The sequence below is a fragment of the Lithobates pipiens genome, unplaced genomic scaffold (genome assembly GCF_037356315.1).
Source record: "Lithobates pipiens isolate NorthernLeopardFrog02 unplaced genomic scaffold, aLitPip1_a1.2 Scaffold_18, whole genome shotgun sequence".
Classification (NCBI taxonomy): Eukaryota; Metazoa; Chordata; class Amphibia; order Anura; family Ranidae; genus Lithobates; species Lithobates pipiens.
Window position 1 is genome coordinate 556,380,784 of NW_027507758.1, and position 21,813 is coordinate 556,402,596.

Here is a 21,813-nt window from a genome sequence, read left to right on the forward strand (position 1 = left end):
AAAAAGGCCTCAAGTCAAACTCCTTCAAAAGACATTTCATTCATTTTGTGAAGTCTGGAGGAAGGTTAGATACTCTGGATTTTTTTGCAGTATATTTCCCTTTACTTCCTGTTCCAGTGACTCATGGGGCATCAAAGTGAGTTGGTCTTCATTCCAGTGTTTCATGTCTATGGAGAGTGTTCTCAATATATTCCTACAGGGAATCTTCTAGGTGCTTCTACCTGGCTCTCCAGTGGATTATCCATAGGAATTTGTAAAGATTGGACACCAGAGAGGAGAAACAGGAAGTTCAGCTTACAGCAATGTGTTACTGGAGCATTTTTTAGTTAAACGATTGTAGAGAGTTGGGGATATTTCCAGTTCACTTTCTGCCTTGTCTCCTATGCAGGAAGAAAAGGTAAATCTCATTAATGGGGTACAGACCGCAATAAGTGCTTAGCAAAAGTTTCAGTTTTTTCACCTATTTATCCAATGTAAAAAGGGAAGTTTTTGGTCGGAGTTCCACAATTTACAACTTAGGTCAACTCTAGTAATAAGAATAATGCCGTGTACACACGATCAGACTTTGACGGACTTGGTCCAGCGGACAATCCGACGGACTTTGCAGCTGAGGTTCGCCGGACTTTCAAACAAACGGACTTGCCCACACACGATCACTCCAAAAGTCAGACGGATTTGAACGTGATGACGTAGAATAAGGAAGTTCATAGCCAGTAGCCAATGGCTGCCCTAGCGTCGGTTTTAGTCCGTCAGACTAGCACATGGTGACCGGATTTTTCGACTCGAGTCCGTCGAAAAGATTTGAAACATGTTTTATTTCGAGGTCCGCCGGATTTTTGGGAAGAAAAAAAGTCTGCTGGAGCCCACACAAGATCGAATTGTCCGACGGATTCCAGTCCGCCGGACCAAGTCCGTCAAAGTCCAATCGTGTGTACGCGGCATTAGAGTTGAAGTACCTTTTCCTGCCACCGAGACTCTCATAAGCTAGTTTACTGTACAAGCAAATAATCTTTTGCATCATCTATCTTTATCCAAATCAAATAGCGTCCATTGAAGAAGAAAGCTTCTACAAGTCCCATGGGGAAATCATGAAAATGATGACATTTAGGCTGTCAGGCAACAGACTGGATTTGCATATAGCCCGATTGTGCAGCGAGTTTTCCTCACATCTGGACCAGCTGAGCTCACAGGGCACCAAGGAACTTTACATCCTGGTGAGGTAAGAGAACTAACCCAAGGTTCCTGGTATGGAGGATTTATGTACCTCGTAACCTCTATGAATGTTCAAGACTGCAAGCTGACTGTGTTTATATAGTCACAGAACTGTGAGGTGACTTTGTCAGATAAATCTAAGCCAGTGACGGGACTATGCCTTATCTGGAATAATGCATAAGATTCTTTTTAATGGGAATTTATTTTTATTTTTTTGTTCTTTGCATCAAACTTTTCTTTCATTTTTAACTACTTTCCTACTGGGCCAATTCTCTCCTACATGTAAAAAAATCAGCATTTTTTTTGTTTGCTAGAGAATTAATTGGAACACCCAAACATGAATAGGTAGATGGATATAGATGTTTATATATTTTCAAAAGTATTGGGGCACCTGCCTTTACACGCACGTCAACTTTTAAAGTGGAGTTCCACCCAAAAGTGGAACTTCCGCTCATCTGATTCCTCCCACCTCCGATGCCATAATATAATTGGAACCTTTCAGGAGGGGGGGGGGGTGCAGATACCTGTATAATACATGTATCTGCGCTCACTTCCGGGAACAGACTCCCGCAGGAGTCACACCCCTTCCCGCACCCCCCCCCCCCGCTGTCTCCTGGGAAACACACAGGTCCCAGCAGAGAGTGGGGACCATTTAGGACACGCAGAGCTACTCCCGCATGCGCAGTAGGGAACTGGGAAGTGAAGCCATATCATTTCACTTCCTGATTCCCTCACCGAGAATGCGCTTCTGGAAGAATGGTCAAACATTCCCATAAACACACTCCTAAACCTTGTGGACAGCCTTCCCAGAAGAGTTAAAGCTGTTATAGCTGCAAAGAGTGGGCCAACTCAATATTGAACACTACGGACTAAGACTGGGATGCCATTAAAGTTCATGTGTGTGTAAAGGCAGGTGTCCCAAAACTTTTGGTAATATTCTATCTATCTGTTCAGGAAAGGTTATAGATAGGCAACTTCTATCCTCATATTGATTAGTGGTTCCATAATTAAATTATTGACCAAAATGTCTGTAACTTATGCTGGCCATACACTATACAAAAAAAATCGGCTGAACCCATTTTCAATAAACGAACATTCGGCTGTGAGTGCAAACGATAGTGCCATCATGTAATGACCGATAAATCGTTCAGCGGACATAATTATTGCATTTTTTAACATATACCTGGTGCAGACAGTGCGGACGGGAAACACATTAACCTTTCAATTTATTGTTCTTCGGCAGAAAATTTCCAAACTTGTCCTTTGTTTTTTTGCCTCAAAACCTTCCTAACGATTATCGATTTTGTGCCCATTAATTGGCCGAAAAACGAACAAACTGTCTATATGACCGAATTTCAGACGATTTTTTTCGTATAGTGTATGGCCAGCATAAGTCTAGTAGCACATTGGATACATCTGCTGATCTGATGTAGCTGAGTGAACCCTCCATTACTGAGTCCAGCTTGCATGAAATATATTACAATGACTTATTTTTTCTATCATACTCTTTGTGTAAGAGCTCCAGTTTCATGTTTAACCACTTCAATACCAGGCACTTATACACCTTCCTGCCCAGACCAATTTTGAGCTTTCAGCGCTGTCGCACTTTGAATGACAATTGCGCGGTCATGTTACACTGTACCCAAACTAAATATTTATTATTTTGTTCCCACAAATAGAGCTTTCTTTTGGTGATATTTGATCGCCTCTGGGATTTTTATTTTCTGCTAAACAAATAAAAAAAGGGTTGGGGCAGTTGGAGTCCTGTGCATCGGACATTGGGTGGTGTTGGTATACGTATGTAGGGATCCTGTTTTTGTGGTGGAACGGAGATCATGGTTGAGTTTATGGTTCTTTCTTGGAATGTCCGTGTCCTCAATTCTGCCATAAAACGGTCCCTGGTATTTAAATATGTACACAGGTATACTCCTAAGTTATGTATTTTCCAAGAAACGCATCTTATTGGTTCCAGGATCTTGGGATTGAAGCGGGCCTGGGTAGGAGCACACTATCACGCCTCCTACTCCAGTTATGCTAGGGGGGTTAGTGTGCTGGTGCACAAGTCGCTGGATTTTCAGCCCATGTTGATCAAAACTGATCCGGAGGGGCGCTATGTTTTGATCCATGCGCTGATTTCCAGTGTTCCCTATGTTATTGTGGGCATATATTTACCCCCCCCCCCTGCGGATACTGCTCTGCTCTACAGGTTAATGCGGACGGTGGTTCAGCTGGGGGTGGAGAGGGTGCTATTGGTTGGAGATTTTAACCTAGTCATGTCAAATGCCTTGGATAGGCTCCGCCCCTCTCCCCTGTCCAGTGTCGGGCTGTCAAGCTGGGCCTCTGCATTTGGTTTAGTTGACCTGTGGCGGCACTTCCACCCCTCCGACGCACAGTTTACCTGCCTGTCCACCACATATCGGACATTGTCCAGGTTGGACATGGCTTTTGTGTCCTCTGGTATGCTTCGGGAGACGGTCTCGGCTGAGATCCTCTCCTGGGGCATATCAGATCACGCGCCCTTGCTGGTGTCGGTTGGGGTGGTGGGGGGCGGCGGGTCCGAAGTTATGGAGACTATCGAAGTACTGGATTGCAGAGGTGGGAATCCGGGACGAGATGCCAGAGGCGTTGTGTGACTTCTGGTTACACAATGAGGGTTCAGCTGACCCCTTGTGCACCTGGGATGCCTTCAAGGCTTGGATCAGGGGCGAGTATATGAGAAGGATTAGTAAAAGGAAGAGGGAGTATGTGCAGTCTCTGCGGCATTTAGAGGACCAGGCTCAGGCCCAGGAGAGGAGGTTTGTCACCAGCCCGAGCCTAATTAATTATAACTCATGGCAGGGCACCCTTCGGGAGTTATCACTGCTTAGAATTGACCTGACTAAGAAGTCCATGTTGTCCAGTGCCGAGAGGGTGTTCGAATTCGGGGATAAAAATGGGAGGCTTCTGGCCTGGTTGGCCAGGGGTCAATGCGCTGTGACCCATATTGGGAGGCTGAGGGATGTTGATGGTTCCCCCCTGACTACCCCTGAAACGATCAACACCAGATTTCTGCAGTATTATCGGGAGCTCTACTCCTCCAGAGCTGTCTATATGGAGGGAGCGTTAGCTGAGTTCCTGGATGGGGTGGATTTCCCGTGTCTGGGTTAGGCTCAGCAGGAGGATCTCGATCGAGATATCTCCCTTGAGGAGATACAGGTAGCCATGGGGTGTATGCAGGCTGGCAAGGCTCCGGGACCTGATGGTCTCCCAATTGAACTCTACTCAACGCACCAGGAGTTGATAGCCCCGCGACTTGTCTCCCTTTTTTCCCAATTCGCTGACTCGAGTTCCCTCCCAGACTCTGACTGAGGCGGTGGTGGTGCTGGTGCCCAAACCGGGCAAAGACCCCGAAGATTGTGCCGCTTATCGGCCTCTCTGGACGCGGAGAAGGCTTTTGACGAATGAGTCTATCTTTGGGAGGTTTTCCGTAGGTTTGGTGTGGGCCCTAGATTTTTAAGTTGGCTGCAAATGTTATATAAAGGCCCGAGGGCCCGAATCCGCACTAATGACACCCTTTCCGAGTTTTTTCTCCTCCAGAGGGGCACCAGGCAAGGGTGCCCGTTGTCGCCCAGCCTTTTCGCACTGGCCCTTAAACCATTGGCGATCCTGATTCGGAGGTCAGCTGCGGTGAAGGGACTTCGGGTGGACCCTCTGGAGGAGAAAATCTCGCTGTATGCGGATGATGCCCTGCTATATCTACAAGACGCAGGGGCCTCATTGCAGGCAGCTCTAAACATCTTCACTGTGTTTGGCAAATTTTCGGGAATCCAAATTAATTGGTCTAAATCTGTTCTCTTCCCCTTAGATCCACAGGCGCGTACGTTACAGTCACCGACCCCCTTGATTTGGGTCGAGGAGTTTAGATACCTGGGGGTGGTGATCGCGAGAGAGCTTCGGGCATACCATCGTCTCAATCTTCAGCCCCTGATGGGGAAACTTAGGGAACATTGCGCCAGATGGAGAGATTTACCATTATCCCTACTGGGACGAATCAACATCCTTAAGATGATGTTCCTCCCGCGGTTTCTGTATCTGTTCCGCAATTGCCCGGTGTGGCTCCCTGTTTCCTTCTTTAGAGAGCTGGAGGGACATATGAGAGTTTTTTTGTGGAATGGCCGATCCCCTAGGCTAGCTAGAACTACTCTGCAGCTGCCAGTTCGGTGTGGGGGACTGGCTCTGCCAAACTTCCAAGTCTACTATTGGGCGGCGATCCTAGTTACGGTAAGATGGTGGTTTGTGCAGTCTAGGACCAATGCGGCGGTGGGCCTGGAGGCGGCGGCTCTTGGTTCCTTGCGAGAGCTTGGGAATCTGGTGTACAGGGGTCCTAGGGCGTATCGGTCCCTTCCGTCTCCTACCAAAACAACCTTGAGGGTGTGGGCGGTAGCCAGGAAGCGATTCCTTCGGGAGGACCATCACTCGCCCTTTGTCCCGTTGTGGGGTAACCCAAGTATCCCCCACTTCCAGACGATACCGGACCCGCAGTTATGGGCCCGCTACGGCATTCGGACCCTTCGGGATATATTTAACGAGGGATCCTTGCTTCCCTTTAGATTTCTGGTAGAGAGATCGGGACTCCCTGGGTCTATGCTTTTCAGATATTTCCAGCTGCGGCATGCGGCCAGGGCTCAGTTTCCTAGACCTATTTTGCTGCGGGCAGACCCAGTTGAGGACACCCTGGCGCAGGAATCCCTTGAAAAGACTCTTACCACACTTTACCAGGTCCTGTTGCGCTCTGATTCTCCTAGGTTGAACACCCTCTGGGACAAGTGGCACGCGGACATCCCCAGTTTGGACAAGGAGGCTTGGGAGGAGTGCTTTGAGGATGGGTCTCGGATACTGATCTCCTCTAGAGACCGGCTGATCCATACGAAGTTCCTGCACCGTGTGTACTTTACGCCGCAGAGGCTGCACAGAATTTATCCCCATAGGTCCCCGGAGTGCACCAGGTGTCACTACCCTAACGGCACTTTCCTGCACATGTTTTGGGAATGTCCCCGTATTGTAAGGTTCTGGCGGGATGTTTTTGAATGTATTAACAATAGATTGCAATTAGATGTGACTATGACACCCGAGTTTGCCCTACTAGGGATTCAGGATGATGAATTGCGTTCACGATACAATAAGCTGCTGCTTTCACTTCTGGCGTTTTACGCCAGGAGGGAAATTCTTCGGCACTGGATATCGTCTTCGCCCCCCACGGTGGAGTCATGGGATGCAGCGGTCAATGCTGTTCTCCCCCTATATAAACTGACCTACCTAGTTAGAGGGTGCCCGCAAAAGTTTGACCGGGTATGGTTACCTTGGGTGGAACAGTTCTGAACACTTGATGTATTGTAGGTGGGGGCGCCCCCCCCCCCCCCTTCCCTCCCTTCCCTTCCCCCCCCCCCTTCTCTTCCCCCCCCCCTCCTTTCATATTTCTTATTTTTCATTTTCATTATGGTGGCACTTGTGTACCCGGTCACGGACCCCTTCTTGGTTCTTTCCGCTTCAATGGTCCTCTAACTCTGCTGTATTATCTTTTGTAATGTGCAGTTGTTGTGATGTTTGTATATTTATTGTTCTGTGATGTCTTCTCAATAAAACCAACCGTGTTGTTAAAAAAAAAAAAACAAATAAAAAAAGATGTTTTTTTTTGTTTCAGTTACACAACTTTGTAAATAAGTAAGTTTTCTCCTTCACTGATGGGCACTGATGGGGCTGCAGTGACGGGCACTGATAAAGCGGTACTAATGGGCACCGATGAGGTGGCACCAATGAAGTGGCACTAATAGGCGGCACTGATAGGTGGCACTGATATCCGACACAGACACTGATAGGTGGCACGGATTGTCATGGATAGGTGGCATGGATTGGCATGGATGGGCGGCATGGATAGGCGGCACGGATGGGCATGGATAGGCGGCACGGATGGGTGGCACGGATGGGCATGGATAGGCAGAACAGATGGGCATGGATGGGCACTGATAGGCGGCTAGGATGGGCACTGATAGGCAGCATGGATGGGCACTGATAGGCGGCATTGTAATTTAACGTTTTGTAGGGATGGATGTCAATCAGTGCCAAACAATAATGCATGCCAATCAGTGATGCCCATTATGGCCACTGATTGGCATTCATTATGGGCACTGGCTGGCATCCCTGGTGATCTGGGGGGCATACCTGGTGCTGGGCATCTCCTGGTGGTCTGGCGGTGGTCCAGTGTGGGCATCCTCGGGGGGGCTGTGCTGATAATCGATCAGCACAGACCCCCCCCCCTGTCAGAGGAGCAGCCAATCGGCTCTCCTGTACTCACGTCTGACAGACGTGAGTGAGGAAAAGACGATCACCGGCTCTTCCTATTTACACTGTGATCAGCCGTGATTGGACACACTGATCACGTGGTAAAGAGTCTCCGTCGGAGACTCTTTACCGAGATCGTAGTTGCAGGGTGTCAGACTGACACCCCGCAACAACGATCGCCGCGATGCGCGCTCCCGGGGGCGCGCAGCGGCTTAATATCCTGATCACGTCATATGACGTCCGGTCAGGATATTACAACCACTTTGCCACCGTCATTTTGCTATATGGCGGGTGGCAAGTGGTTAATACCCTGCAGTAATGCAGAGATGCCCGTAAATCCAAGGTTTTCTTCAGCTAACCACTGCACTTACAAGGAAAAGGAAAACATAATTTCACAATCCACACATTCTGCTTTTGATTTCAAAAATAAAAATAAATAAAAACAAAAAGTACCAACAATCTGTATATGACAGAACAGAAACATCATCAGCCAGATCAAAAACTACTAAACAGCTGGCTACAAGTGGCATCTATCCTAACAGGGTGTGTGGGCTTGGCATGAAGGGTCTGTTATATTTTAAATGCATTTATTATTTTCACATCATGGACTACGCATCAAGTTATCAGACCTTCAGATTTCATTTTTGTAGAGAAAGTTCCCATGTTTCCCATCCATCTTGGCTTTAATTATTATGGCAGCTGTATTCTAATTAACAACCTCATCTTAATTTAAAGAGAAGTTCCACTCAAAAGTGGAACTTAGGCTTATCCGTCTCCCCCCCCCCCCCCCCACCCTCCGGTGCCACATTTGGCACCTTTCGAGGGGGGAACAGGTACCTGTTTTTGACAGGTACTGTCCCCCACTTCCAGGAGTGGCATAGCAGGGGTAAAAAAAGGGGAGGAAAGAGTATGTGGGTAGGGAAAGAAATGAAGAGTGGGGAGAAAATCTGTGCTTGTGGCTGCCACTCTCCTTTACATTCCTGAAGGGGAGATTTGTCTAAGGTGAGACCCTATATCAGTGATGGTGAACCTTGGCACCCCAGATGTTTTGGAACTATATTTCCCATGATGCCTATACAGCTCTGCAGTGTAGTTGAGCATCATGGGCAATTTAGTTTCAAAACATCTGGGGGTGCCAAGGTTCTCCATCACTGACCTATATGATCCCATCCCATTCCATGAAGATTGGGATCAGTCATTGACAAGGATGAATTGGCATTCCTGGGAGTAGGTATAGTCTATCCAATAGTACCATTTGTTTGGAAACTTTTCTCCCTGCTAATTCAAGGAGGCCATCAAGTCTTCCATGCACCAAATGTCGTTGATTTTGGAAAACCATAACTTGTGATGTGAGGCCACATTAGGTAAATGAATTAGGAGGGACTGATTAATTATTAGTAACAGTATCTCACAAAAGTGAGTACACCCCTCACATTTTTGTAAATATTGTATTATATCTTTTCGTGTGACAACACTGAAGATATGACACTTTGCTACAATGTAAAGTAGTGAGTGTACAGCTTGTATAAAAGTGTAAATTTGCTGTCCCCTCAAAAATAACTCAACACACAGCCATTAATGTATAAACCGCTGGCAAAAAAAGTGAGTACACCCCTAAGTGAAAATGTCCAAATTGGGCCCAAAGTGTCAATGTTTTTGTGTGGCCACCATTATTTTCCAGCACTACCTTAACCCTCTTGGGCATGGAGTTCACCAGAGCTTCACAGGTTGTCACTGGAGTCCTCTTTCACTCCTCCATGACAACATCACAGAGGTGGTGGATGTTAGAGACCTTGCACTCCTCCACCTTCCATTTGAGAATGCCCCACAGATGCTCAATAGGGTTTAGAATTGGAGACATGCTTGGCCAGTTCCTCACCTTTACCCTCAGCTTCTTTAGCAAGGCAGTGATCGTCTTGAAGGGTATTTGGGGTCGTTATTATTTTGGATTACTGCCCTGCGACCCAGTTTCCAAAGGGAGGGGATCAAGCTCTACTTTTGTATGTCCCAGTACATGTGGACATTCATGGTTGCCTCAATGAACTGTACTCAATGAACTGTAGCACCCCAGTGCCCACAGCACTCATGCAGCCCCAGACCATGACACTCCCACCACCAAGCTTGACTGTAGGCAAGACGCACTTGTCTTTGTACTTTTCACCTGGTTGCCGTCACACATGCTTGACACCAGCTGAACCAAATACATTTATCTTGCTCTCATCAGACCACAGGACATGGTTCCAGTAATGTCCTTAGTCTGCTTGCCTTCAGCAAAGTGTTTGTGGGCTTCCTTGTCCATCATCTTTAGAAAAGGCTTTCTTCTAGAATGACAGCCATGCAGACCAATTTGACGGAGTGTTGTCTGAGCACTGACAGGCTGACCCTCCCAACCCTTCAACCTCTACAGCAATGCTGGCAGCACTCAGATGTCTATTTCCCAAAGACAACTTCTGGATATGACGCTGAGCGCATGCACTTAACTTCTTTGGTCGACCACGGCGAGGCCTGTTCTGAGTGGAACCTGTCCTGTTAAACCTCTGTATGGTCTTGGCCACCGTGCTGCAGTTTCAGGGTCTTGGCAATGTATTGTATGTATATCAATAAGCTTGTAGGGCTTATGCAACAATCAGTTGCTTAATTGACAGAAGAATACCATGTGTATTCATTCAGATGAATACAAAACTTAATTGCACTATCAAAATAGATTATTATTGAAACCAGAAAAAAAAAAGTTTAAATATAAATTGTGAATAAACATAAAAACATTCACAAACTAATGTATAACAAACATATGTTTGAACCATCTTTAATTAATATAAAATCTTAATCGATCAGCAATATAAATTTGTTTAATTATTTCTAATGACCCACAAAATATAGTCAAAAAATGAAATGTAAGGCCACATATTACCCGATCAATAAAGGTATGTATTCCAGAAGTCTTGCAGCTTAATACAATGACCAGAAGATGTGATGAAAAGTCTCTTCAGCATCCGCACATCACCAGCATAATCTGGAGGTCTTCACAAATATTTTGTGGAGAATAGCTGGTTCCTTTTACTATCTAATAAGGATTTTGTATACAGCTTCCTGCAACGTGCTTGCAAAGGAGATGCAGTGGGCAAAATGAAGTATGTCATCACAATTCTCAGCTGTAAAGGTGGTATCTCTTTTCTCCCATTTAAGTAGGAAAGGCAGCATTAAATACTCTAAAGGAGTCACTAGGACAGAAAATGAGAGGAAATTCTCTAATGGCAAATTAATATAATAAAAAACCTCCTGCCAATTCTCACAACCAGTAAAAGGGTCACTTCTATATTGAGCATGAATTTGTGGGGTCACTTCTATACTTATCACCAATGCAAGGGGGTTGCTTCTCTAATGACCACCAATGGAAGCAGATTGCTTCTCCACTGACCACCAAAGTGTGGTGGTCCCTTCAATTTTCAGCCTGTGGATTTCATTTCTGGCCCTTATTGTATCCATTTCATGATTATTAATGCAAATAATTTTGTGAACTAGAGTTGTTGAGGGGACGGTAAAATACACACCATCCTTATTCTTTTATTTAATACTCCACTGTTGTAAATATAACATTTTTAGTTTGAGACTTCCTGAGACCTAAAAGCTATGGCCTGGCTTCTCCAGCTGTAGAAAGGTTGAGAGATGCTAGTGTGGATTGTTCAGTGGTGGCTGGTGGTATTTATTTTGGGGGAAGGCAAACTGTGCAACAGCAACTGCCCCCCCCCCCCCCCCCAGTCGGTCAGATCCGGAGCACTTACCTAATGGTGGGTGTTAGAATATTATTCCAAATTCATAATTCGGCACTTATAGGTGTTATAATATATTTATGGCAAGCTTGCAAAACATATTTGGTTTTATGATTAATCATAATAAATAGTATGTGTGAATGACCTTGATCAGATGTTCAGTGAAACATATCCTCATCTAAAGCGGAGTTAGTAATACGTTTCTGATGTAGCCAATCTGAGTATGACATATATGGTATCTTGGTACAGAATGTCATGAGAAGACAAAAATAGACATGTGTCTACGTAGCTAAAGAAATGATACATTGTGGATTATATGTTGTTAAAATAAGTTTAGAGTAGTCTTAGTCATGTTAATACATATTAGTATATAGTTACTTAATGTAAAGTTGCTAATATGTGTTCATATTATGTAAATGTATGGTTATGACATTATATGAACGGCACATTATGTCAAGTATGGAGTGTTACATGTGAGCTTGTCAATCAAGCTCCATATGACTCTCTGAGTTAGTATCTACTTTTGGATCGCACATTGCGGAAGTTAGCAGAAATGAATGTGTGCCATACAAGGTTCTAAGTTTGTGAGGTTATGACGTTCACATGTAGCATATAAGCCTATGCTTCCAGATTAAAGGGACACTCACTGATACTCACACGGACACTCATTCACACTCAGACACCCACACACACACCCACTAAAGAAATGATATTGACATATTCATACAGAGACTGATGAATTGGGACAGCTGAATTCTGCCAGAAGTCTAAGAACGTCATTTCCTGTTTCTTCTTGAAGGACACACAAGACAGCGAGGCAGCAACCTTTGAAACACACATGCTTTCATAAGCTTATTACAGCTTTATAATTATTCTATTTCATATATTTTTACCTACACTGAACTGAACTATTCTACTTTTTACATTGTATTTATGATGCCAACTGTGTGACAAATAAACTCACACTTTCTTTTAAGTCAGTTTGACTATTGATTCGGAAACGCCTCTGAGATACAAGAATATTAGACATAAATAATATTCTTCAGTGGATAATGCTTTACCCAGGTGGCGGGCATCACGGGCAGTGGGCATCCCAGGTGGCTTCTCCTTCCCCTGCAGAGATCACGTTGGCTTCCATCTCCTCTCTCCTCAGCGGTCAATCAGAACACTTTTCCTTTTGGCCAATCTAGAAACGGGTCTCAGACCCGCTTCCTGATTGACCAGGAGGAGGATCGGTGTTTCAATAGCGAATATTCATTCACTATTGCAACACACCTGGGTTGGCTTGTACCCCTATTTTGAAGCCTATTAGAGCCTCTGGTTCTAATCAGGTGCTTCAAACCACCCCCCCCCCCCGTAATGGACGGGTCGCCCCCCTGGGATTGATAAGTGGTTTGTAAGTGATTCAAGTACTTAGTGTTCAACTCCATCCCTCTCTCAATAAAAGGCAAAACTAAATGTGCATTTTTGTTGTTTGTAGTGATTTCAACAGCTCCTTGGTAATTAGTCTCTTAGCTAGTAATGAGGCAGAGGCCATCAATAGATATTTCTATGAAGAACTATGCGTATTTGGATCGCTGTTCAGATAGCATTTGGCAGGATGTGAGAAAGCATTGTGTGGCCCCCTCATGTTCTGCTTTAACCCCTTGAAGCCCACACTAGTGTGCTGCAACCGCACAAATCACTTGTGGCTGCGAGGAGCTGGCAGCACATCCCTATTCACTTGAATGGGTTGCATTTGACGGGTGCTACGCCTGCTAAAAGAGACAGGTGATATCATTTATTCCGCAGTTGCAAAGAAAAGCATTATGGCCACAGCATGTGTATAATCCCAGTTGCTGCCTCGACATTTAAAGTGGGAGCGGTTGGTGGGGTGGGAAAAACAAAGCTCAACTATGGATTTTTACCACACCTCAAAGAGTGATTGCTAGGTGTGGGTAATGTATGTACTTTGTTTCTTTTAACTGTTTATTGAATACATCAACAAGATGAAAGAGAAACGTTAGAAAACCCAGTTGTATCTTTTTCTCATTGACAGGCAAGTCATGTACCCCGCCGTGGTGGACAATCTGTTTGGTAAGGGAGTGTGCCCTACTACCAAGGACACAATAAAGGAATTTGAAGAGCATTTCCACACATTTGATGAAGGATTTGAGTATGGCTCCCAGCTTCCAGAGTGGTTTTTCAAGTAAGAACGTCTACTGCCATTAGTAGTGTTAGGGCTCATGCACACTGGATCTCAAAGAAGCTCAGAAAAGCTGCAGTAATGTCGGGGGGGGGGGGGTTTGCTGACGGGGGCTGGAGCCCTGAGTGTGCCCCCAAAAAGCCCCGGGCCTCGATATTGCTGGAGCCCCGAGCCGTTTACATGCAACAGGGAATGATCTTCCGCTTATCCGACATGGCCCAGTGACATACAAAAAGTCCCACCTCCGGGACCTGATGGACATCCCACTGGTCCAATGCCAAGACCGCGGGACGTGTGATGTACATCATAGATGCTGCCGGTGTTCTGGCAGGCGCAGGGCTTGCACAGCACAGAGCAGAAGGATCTTCGGAAAATCTCCGAAGATGAATGGCGCCTGCGCCGTGAGTGGAGGTGCTAGCCCCACCATCCAAGCTGACATAGGGCTGCCGATATTAGAGGGCCCATCGCGGGCTCACTTCGCTCGCCACGCTTCGGGCATGGCCTTGCTGCGCTCAGCTCTTTTATATTCTAACTCTTTGTCCACTAGGATGGTGGGGCTAGAACCTGGACTCACGGCGCTGGCGCCGTTCATCTTCAGCTATTTTTCGGAATCTGTGTGTGCTGTGTACTGCGCATGTGCAGTACACAGCGGACACTATCCGATGGGGGACACAATATGATAGGACACCGGGTCTAGGAGGAGGCAGGAATGACACTGCAGCTTCACTAGGCACTGTAAGATCCCTGCTCGCTCTGTGTAAATGGGCGTGCAGCAGAGCGGCTCTCCAATCCTGGCTCTCTCTCCATGGTGCGTGTAGCCTGCTGTCTCAAAGTGGTCATGGATGAGATGGGCTACACTACACAGGTAAGGCTTAGCTGCAGGAGTGTCAAGAGGTCACGGGGGGGTAAATTTATGTGTTAGAGGAGTCAGTGTAGGTATCGGGGGTCATTGTCAGGGGGGCTCAGTGTAGGTGTCAGGGGGGGTCAGTGTGCGTGTCGGGGGGGTCAGTGTGTATCAGGGGGATCAATGTATGTGTTCGGGGGTCAGTGTATGTGTCGGGGGGCAGTGTGTATCAGGGGGATCAATGTGGGGGGGTCAGTGTACGTGTCGGGGGGGGTCAGTGTACGTGTCGGGGGGGTCAGTGTGTATCAGGGGGATCAATGTATGTGTTCGGGGGTCAGTGTATGTGTTGGGGGGGTCAGTGTGTATTAGGGGGATCAATGTGGGGGGGTCAGTGTGTGTCAGGGGTTTCAATGTTGGTGTCAGTGTATGTGTTGATGGGGGGGTCAGTTTATGTGTTGGGGGGGGGGGGGCAGTGTAGGGGGTGGGTAGGTCAGTGTAATGGTTAGGTAAATCAGATATTAGTGGTCATCATGAATGCGTACTGGTGAGCCAGACAGCAACCAGCAAATTAGCCTAACCCTACCCCAAGCAGTCAATGTTTTATGCCTGAACTTCAGCTTTAAAATGGTTATAAACTCTAAAGGCTGTACCGAACGCGTGTGTTCAGGGTCACATGACTTCCTCAGGGGTAAAAATACTACCACTACCTGTCCCCCCTCCACCAACCTCCTTCCAAAACACTTACCTGAATCCTCTCTTGATCCAACCCCGCTCCTCTTTCTGAATTCATAGGCTTCTGTGAAGCATTGGCTCCTGCAGCTCTCAGTGAAATCCTATGAGGAGGGAGTGGGGTCAAGCTTTACTCTGTGCGTCTATGGACACACACAGTCGGGTTCGGTAGTGAGGCAACAGATGTGCCCCCCCCATAGCAAATGGACTGCCATGGGGGCACACTTAGGAGAGGAAGAGCAGACAGCACAAAAGAGGAGGTAAGGGGTCGCTATGGGCAATATCATTGCATAGAGCATGTAAGTATAACCTCTTTTTTTTTTTTTTTTTTTTTTTAATTAAGGTTTACATTCACTTTAACCACAGAGGGTATAGCCCTCTTTTCCATTCGCAAAATCATGTTTTGGGGGGATTGCAGGTACCTGGAATCATTCCTTGCAAGAAGAACACAGTATGAGTCCATTTAGGGCCAGTACACACTGGCATGCACACAGTCCCTTGTGTTTTGGTTTTGACATCCCATTTATTTGAATGGGCTCTGAAATGCACTGGGACATGCAAAAAAGTAGTGCAAGCGCTGCTTTTGCAAATGCGCCAAAGCAAACTGCATGGTACTACAGTACCATGCACTTTAGTGGCCGCAGACATTTGCGAGATGCATTTGGGGTGCCGTTAGCAATTAAGTGCACCTGCATGCATCTTGCAAGGGCAGCATGTTCATCTGCGATGTGAAAAACTCGCACTGAACACTCCTTTCCTGCACCGCGTTCTAGTGTGAACTGGCTTTCAGTATATTATTTTAGCAAAATAAAACACTTGAAGAATGTTGTTTTATTGTTTTTACTTGCAGATAGATAAGGAGAGCTGGCAACTCGCACATCTGTATCTAAGGCAAGCCATAGATGGTGCGAATATCTTTCCTGCAACGACTGGTTCCAAGAAAGAAATTTGCATGATTCTCCCATCAACACAGGCAGTGCTTACAGAGGGATCCCTCCTACCGAGACATTGTATTCTCCCAGCAGGGGCAGCTATTGCAGCCACTAGCGATAATTGCAAGTAAAATCCGTCAGGCTGGTTGTATCCAAGTTGATCGATCGATCAACTTGGTACATTCATCCTGCCCATACACGGTTTGAATCTCATCTGGTTCCTTCTGAACCGGCCAAGATTCAAACCATCTATAGCCGGCCTAAGTCTTTATTCAGCTACAGAATATTGAAAATAAGAACAGCTTACATATTTTGGCAAATAGCCTTAAGCCAGGTACACATGGGCCAAATGTCAGGAGACAATGGCCTATTCACAAAAGAAAAAAACGACTGACATTCAGTTTGTGTGTATGTCGGTCTGTTGGATGTGCACGCTGGAAAACCAGCAGCCGACAGACTCTCGAATAGCCAATGGCTAAGAGTGCTGATCGGAATGTTCTGGCGGGGGAGTCCCCCTGTCAGAACACAACAGCTCAGCTGGGGAGATCGCTGTACTAACATTGCATGGTTAGTACAGAAGCTTCGACCGGAGCTGATTGTTTGTTTTTTTTCAACCCGCAGGGTTGAACAAAAAAAAGGAATAGTGTGTACCCAGCTTTAGTCATAGCCTATGATTAAGGCTATTTGCTGAAAAATGTAAGCTGTTCTTATCTTCACTATTCTGTAGCTAAATAAAAGACTTTGATATGGATGTGCGAGTTGCCGGCTTTCCTTCTCTATCTGCATTGAGTTCAGGTGTTTGGAGGATACTTGAAGCCAAAGCACTTACTAGTCAGATTCCTCATATCCGTACCTCCCAATGTTTTGAGATGGTAATGGGGGACCCGTGGCAACCCATTCATTAAGGGCACCCGGATGCTGCCCTCTCTATCAGGCCACCGCCCTATATGCATAATGGATAGATTCATGCATAGCGTGAAAACATCCATGGCTGCTGCGGCCACCCCCAATTCAGGCGTCCGGTCCCCTGAATTACAGCCGCAGGATTTTTTTTAAGCACCTGATTAGAGCCATAGGCTCTAATAGGCTTCAAAATAGGGTGGACTTGAAATGCAGAGCATTGCGCTCGGGGCCCACCCAGGTGTGTAATATGAATATTTGCTGTTCTAACACTGAACCGCCTCTGCACCAATCAGGAAGCACAGGTCTGATACCCGTCACCCGCATGGAGGACTGCCTGACCCGCCACCAAGATGGGGTAAGTGCCAGTCAGACAGCGAGCAAACAAGTAGGTGGGGGGGAGTGCTGTGGTCACAGTGGCTGCAATTGATGGGCGCAGTGGCTGCGTTTGATGGGCGCAGTGGCTGCGTTTGATGGGCGCAGTGGCTACTTTTGATGGGCGCAGTGGCTGCATTTCACGGGCACAGTGGCTGCATTTCAAGCAAAATTATGAAGGCAAAGGAGAGTTGCACACACAAAAAATGTGTTAAATCCACAAGTGCTTTTTTTTACCACTACTATTCCTTTATACTGGCTTTTAATATTTTTAAATGCAACAATTTAGAAATTGGATGACCGGTTTAGCGCTGTAAAACACTTTGTGAAAGATTTATGTACAACTATGTAGAACATACCAAAATGAGGGACAAATGAGGAGGAAAGAGGGACTTTGTTCCAAACCGGGGACAGTCCCTTGAAATCAGGGACAGTCGGGAGCTATGTACATGTCTATTCTGGGACCCTGAAGTGAGCTTTGCATTTGTTTTTCACTTGTTTTCACTTGGCCCTTCTCCTCACAACCAAACTTTGCAAAGTGAAAAAAATTATCAAATCTCATATTTACCAAAGACAATATTTCTGCTTACCTGAAAAATATAAACGGCCTAGGAGTTTGCACTTTGTTTACCTTGCCTGGTAATGTAAAATACCACAATTGTCTATGATAAATACAGCATGATTAAATCAGAGTGTTTGATCATTTTGCAATGTAGAGCATTATGATGACTAAATATTTGTCAGTGTATCTACTTCACATCAAGCTAAGTATAAGTTAAGTATAACATAAGTCAAGCATAAGTTAAAGAGGAGTAGCCCTTAAAAAAAATAAAAAATAAAAGTCAGCAGCTACAAATACTGCAGAGGCTGACTTTTAATAATTGGACACTTACTTGTCCCAGGATCCAGCGATGCGGGGGAATGAAGCCCCGCTCGCCCCCCCTCTTCTCGGCAGCGCCGGCATTGCAACTGTGGGCACCCGGCTGTGGCTTCACAGCTGGGCACTCACTGCGCATGTGTGAGTGTCGCCGCACGCCGTGATTGGCCGCGGCAGTCATCTGGGACCTGTCACATGTCCCAGATGACTGACAGGAGGGAGGAGCTAAGCCCTTCCTGCGCTGAGGGGAAGTGACATCAGGAGTCCAGGCACTGAAGGAGGCAGACTACGAGGGACCCCCTAGCAACAGGCATTTAGAGGTGAGTTAAAACAAAAAAAAAATTCCAAATGTTTTTTTTTTATTTGTTTAGGAATTTCAAGCATTTTTTGTGTGTGTGTGTGTGTGTGTGTGTGTGTAACACCACTTTAAGTATAATTCAAGCTAAGCTAAGTATAAAGAACAAGATTAGCATAGGCTGTATATTCTGATCTCTCCTACTCTGTTTTCAGAGACTGGTCTATGTCCAAACAGTGGCTGCTAAAGATGTTTAAAAACATTGTACCTGAAGTAGAAGACAGTAAACCATCTGAAGACAGTGCAAAGGTAGACTCCTTCTTTTAAACATTTAAAGTAGAACTACAGGCAAAAAATGTTTTATTCTTAGGATCATAGTCAGCGTTTTTCTTCCTCCAAACATGGCAAGTCGAGTTGATGCCAAAAAGCTCAGTTTTGGTCTCGCCTGATCAAAGCACTTTCTCCTAATCCTTCTCTGAATCAAAAGTGAACTCTTTTTCATTAACTTGACTCGCTGTGTTTGGTGGAAGAAAAATGCTGGCTATAACCCTAAGAACACCGTCCCTACAGTAAAGCACGTAGGTGGAAACGTTATGCTTTGGGTCTGTTTCTCTGCTAAAGGTACGGGTGGACTTTTTCGCATTGAGGGACCAGTGGACAGGGCCATATATTGTAAAATCTTGGATGGGAACTTTCTTCCCTCAGCCAGAAAACTGACGATGGGTCGTGGATGGGTCTTCCAGCATGACAATGACCCAAAACCTACTGCCAAGGCATCAAAGAAGTGGCTCAAGAAGAACCACATTAAGGTCATGGAGGGGCCTAACCTGTCTCCAGACCTTAATCCTATAGAAAATGTATGGAGGGAGCTGAAACTTTGAGTTGCCAAGTGAAAGCCAAGAAACCTTAGGGTGGATGTAAACCTGATTCATGAAATTTGAGCTAAGCACAAATATCTGCAGTGTTTTCTTATCTCTCCCCAAAGCCCTGAGTCCCTTGTGTCTCTGCTGTTTTGTTGCTCTGTTATCAGCATGATAACTTCTGACAAGTTCTCTGTCAACTAAGATAAAACCAGCCTGAAATTTGAGGGAGGTTGCTATAAATAGATTAGCAGAGAGCTTAACTTGTCACAACACAGCTCTGCAAGTCTCTGCCTGTGTGGAGGGGGGTGTGAGCCTTTCCTCCAATCAGCTGTCTTGGCTGTATGCCAAGAATCCACTCCCAGTGCCTAACAGGAAGACAAAATGTCTAGTACCACCTGCACTTTCAAAAGAATATATAGACATGAAGATGATGACAGCAGATATACATTCAAAACGTATGTAGGGAGATGTGTTTCATCTCTGTGTATCATCTGAGGCTGTTCACTTCACTGGTTATATGTAAGGTTTTAGGTCCACTTTAAGGGTTTAGAGAAGATCTGTAAAGAGGAGTGCAAACCAACTTCAAGAAATGTCTTACCTTGCCAGCAAGGGTTTCTCCACCAAGTACGGAGTCATGTTTTACTTGGGGATTGAATACTTATTTTACTCACTGAACTGCAACTCAATTTATAACATTTGTATCACGTTTTTTCTGAGTGAAATAAATGGCTTCAGCCAAACACTAATCATGAGTGAAAGAAAATTAGAAAATGTTTGTGTTATTCATATTCTCAGAAAAATGGCCAAGAAATCATAAATTCTGCCAGGGTATGTATGTGTGTGTGTGTGTGTGTGTGTGTGTATGTATGTGTATATATATATATATATATATATATATATATATATATATACACACACAAAAGTGAGTACACCCCTCACATTTTTGTAAATATTTTATATCTTTTCATGTGACAACACTGAAGAAATTACACTTTGCTACATTGTAAAGTAGTGAGTGTACAGCTTGTATAACAGTGTAAATTAGCTATTTTCCTTCCCCGGTGCCCTGTGACTCATTAGTGTTACAAGGTCTCAGGTGTGAATGGGGAGCAGGTGTGTTAAATTTGGTGTTATCGCTCTCACTCTCTCATACTGGTAACTGGAAGTTCAACATGGCACCACATGGCAAAGAACTCTCTGAGGATCTGAAAAAAAGAATTGTTGCTCTACATAAAGATAGCCTAGGCTATAAGAAGATTGCTAAGATCCTGAAACTGAGCCGCAGCACGTGGCCAAGACCATACAGCGGTTTAACAGCACAGGTTCCACTCATAACAGGCCTCTCCATGGTTGACCAAAGAAGTTGAGTGCACGTGCTTAGCTTCATATCCAGAGATTGTCTTTGGGAAATAGATGTATGGGTGCTGCCAGCATTGCTGCAGAGCTTGAAGGGGTGGGGGGTCAGCCTTTCAGTGCTTAGACCACACGCTGCACACTGCAAATTGGTCATCCCAGAAGGATGCCTCTTCTAAAGATGATGCACAAGAAAGCCTGCAGTTTGCTGAAGACAAGCAGACTAAGGGCATGGATTACTGGAACCATGTCATGTGGTCTGATGAGACCAAGATAAACCTATTTAGTTCAGATGGTGTCAAGTGTGTGTGGCGGCAACCCGGTGAGGAGTACAAGGACAAGCGTCTCTTGCCTACAGTCAAGCATAGTGGTGGAAATGTCATGGTCTGGGGCTGCATGAGTGCTGTTTGCACTGGGGAGCTACAGTTCATTGAGGGAACCATGAATGTCAACATGTACTGTGACATACTGAAGCAGAGCATGATCCTTTCCCTTCAGAGACTGGGCCGCAGGGCAGTATTCCAACATAATTACCCCAAACACATCTCCAAGATGACCACTGCCTTGCTGAGGGTAAAGATGATGGCCTGGCCAAGCATGTCTCCAGACCTAAACCCTATTGAGCATCTGTGAGGCCTCCTCAAATGGAAGGTGGAGGAGCGCAAGGTCTCTAACATCCACCAGCTCATGGAGGAGTGGAATAGGACTCCAGTGGCAACCTGTGAAGCTCTGGTGAACTCCATGCCCAAGAGGGTTAAGGCAGTGCTGGAAAATAATGGTGGCCACACAAAATATTGACACTTTGGGCCAGAGACGTAGCTTGATGCTTTTGGTCCCTGATGCAAAAGTTAAGCTGCCCCCAACCCCGACCACCACCCACCGTTTCCACTGTGTGTGCAGATACACCCACCACATGCCAAGATATTCAGAGTTCCTCCTCACATCATTGGACAGGTATCAACCCTAGCAGATCACTTGGCAGTGCTCCTTTCCCACCCTGGCACTGTATACAGCCCCACACACACACTACACAGGGCTGAAATCACATTCCTTTACACACAGTCTGTCAGACACAATCTTCATAGGGTGTATCTGGCTTTTTGCCGTTCTAGCCTGTGAAATTTTCTGGTCAGAACAACAGTGTAGCTGCGGTAGCCAGA

General features: G+C 45.7%; 1 protein-coding gene across 7 annotated transcripts in view; it reads left to right on the forward strand.

Moving 5' to 3' along the window:
• Positions 1 to 21,813, forward strand: part of LOC143988971 (24-hydroxycholesterol 7-alpha-hydroxylase-like) — a 160,710-nt gene that overhangs the window by 59,842 nt on the left and 79,055 nt on the right. For 5 of the 7 annotated variants that reach the window (XM_077488936.1, XM_077488935.1, XM_077488933.1 and 2 more), the window contains exons 3-5: positions 1,045 to 1,219; positions 13,339 to 13,488; positions 18,653 to 18,746. In XM_077488936.1, the coding sequence (XP_077345062.1) occupies positions 1,045 to 1,219; positions 13,339 to 13,488; positions 18,653 to 18,746 (419 nt within the window). The remainder of the gene's footprint in view (positions 1 to 1,044; positions 1,220 to 13,338; positions 13,489 to 18,652; positions 18,747 to 21,813) is intronic. The other 2 variants (XM_077488940.1, XM_077488939.1) reach the window with 1 other exon arrangement.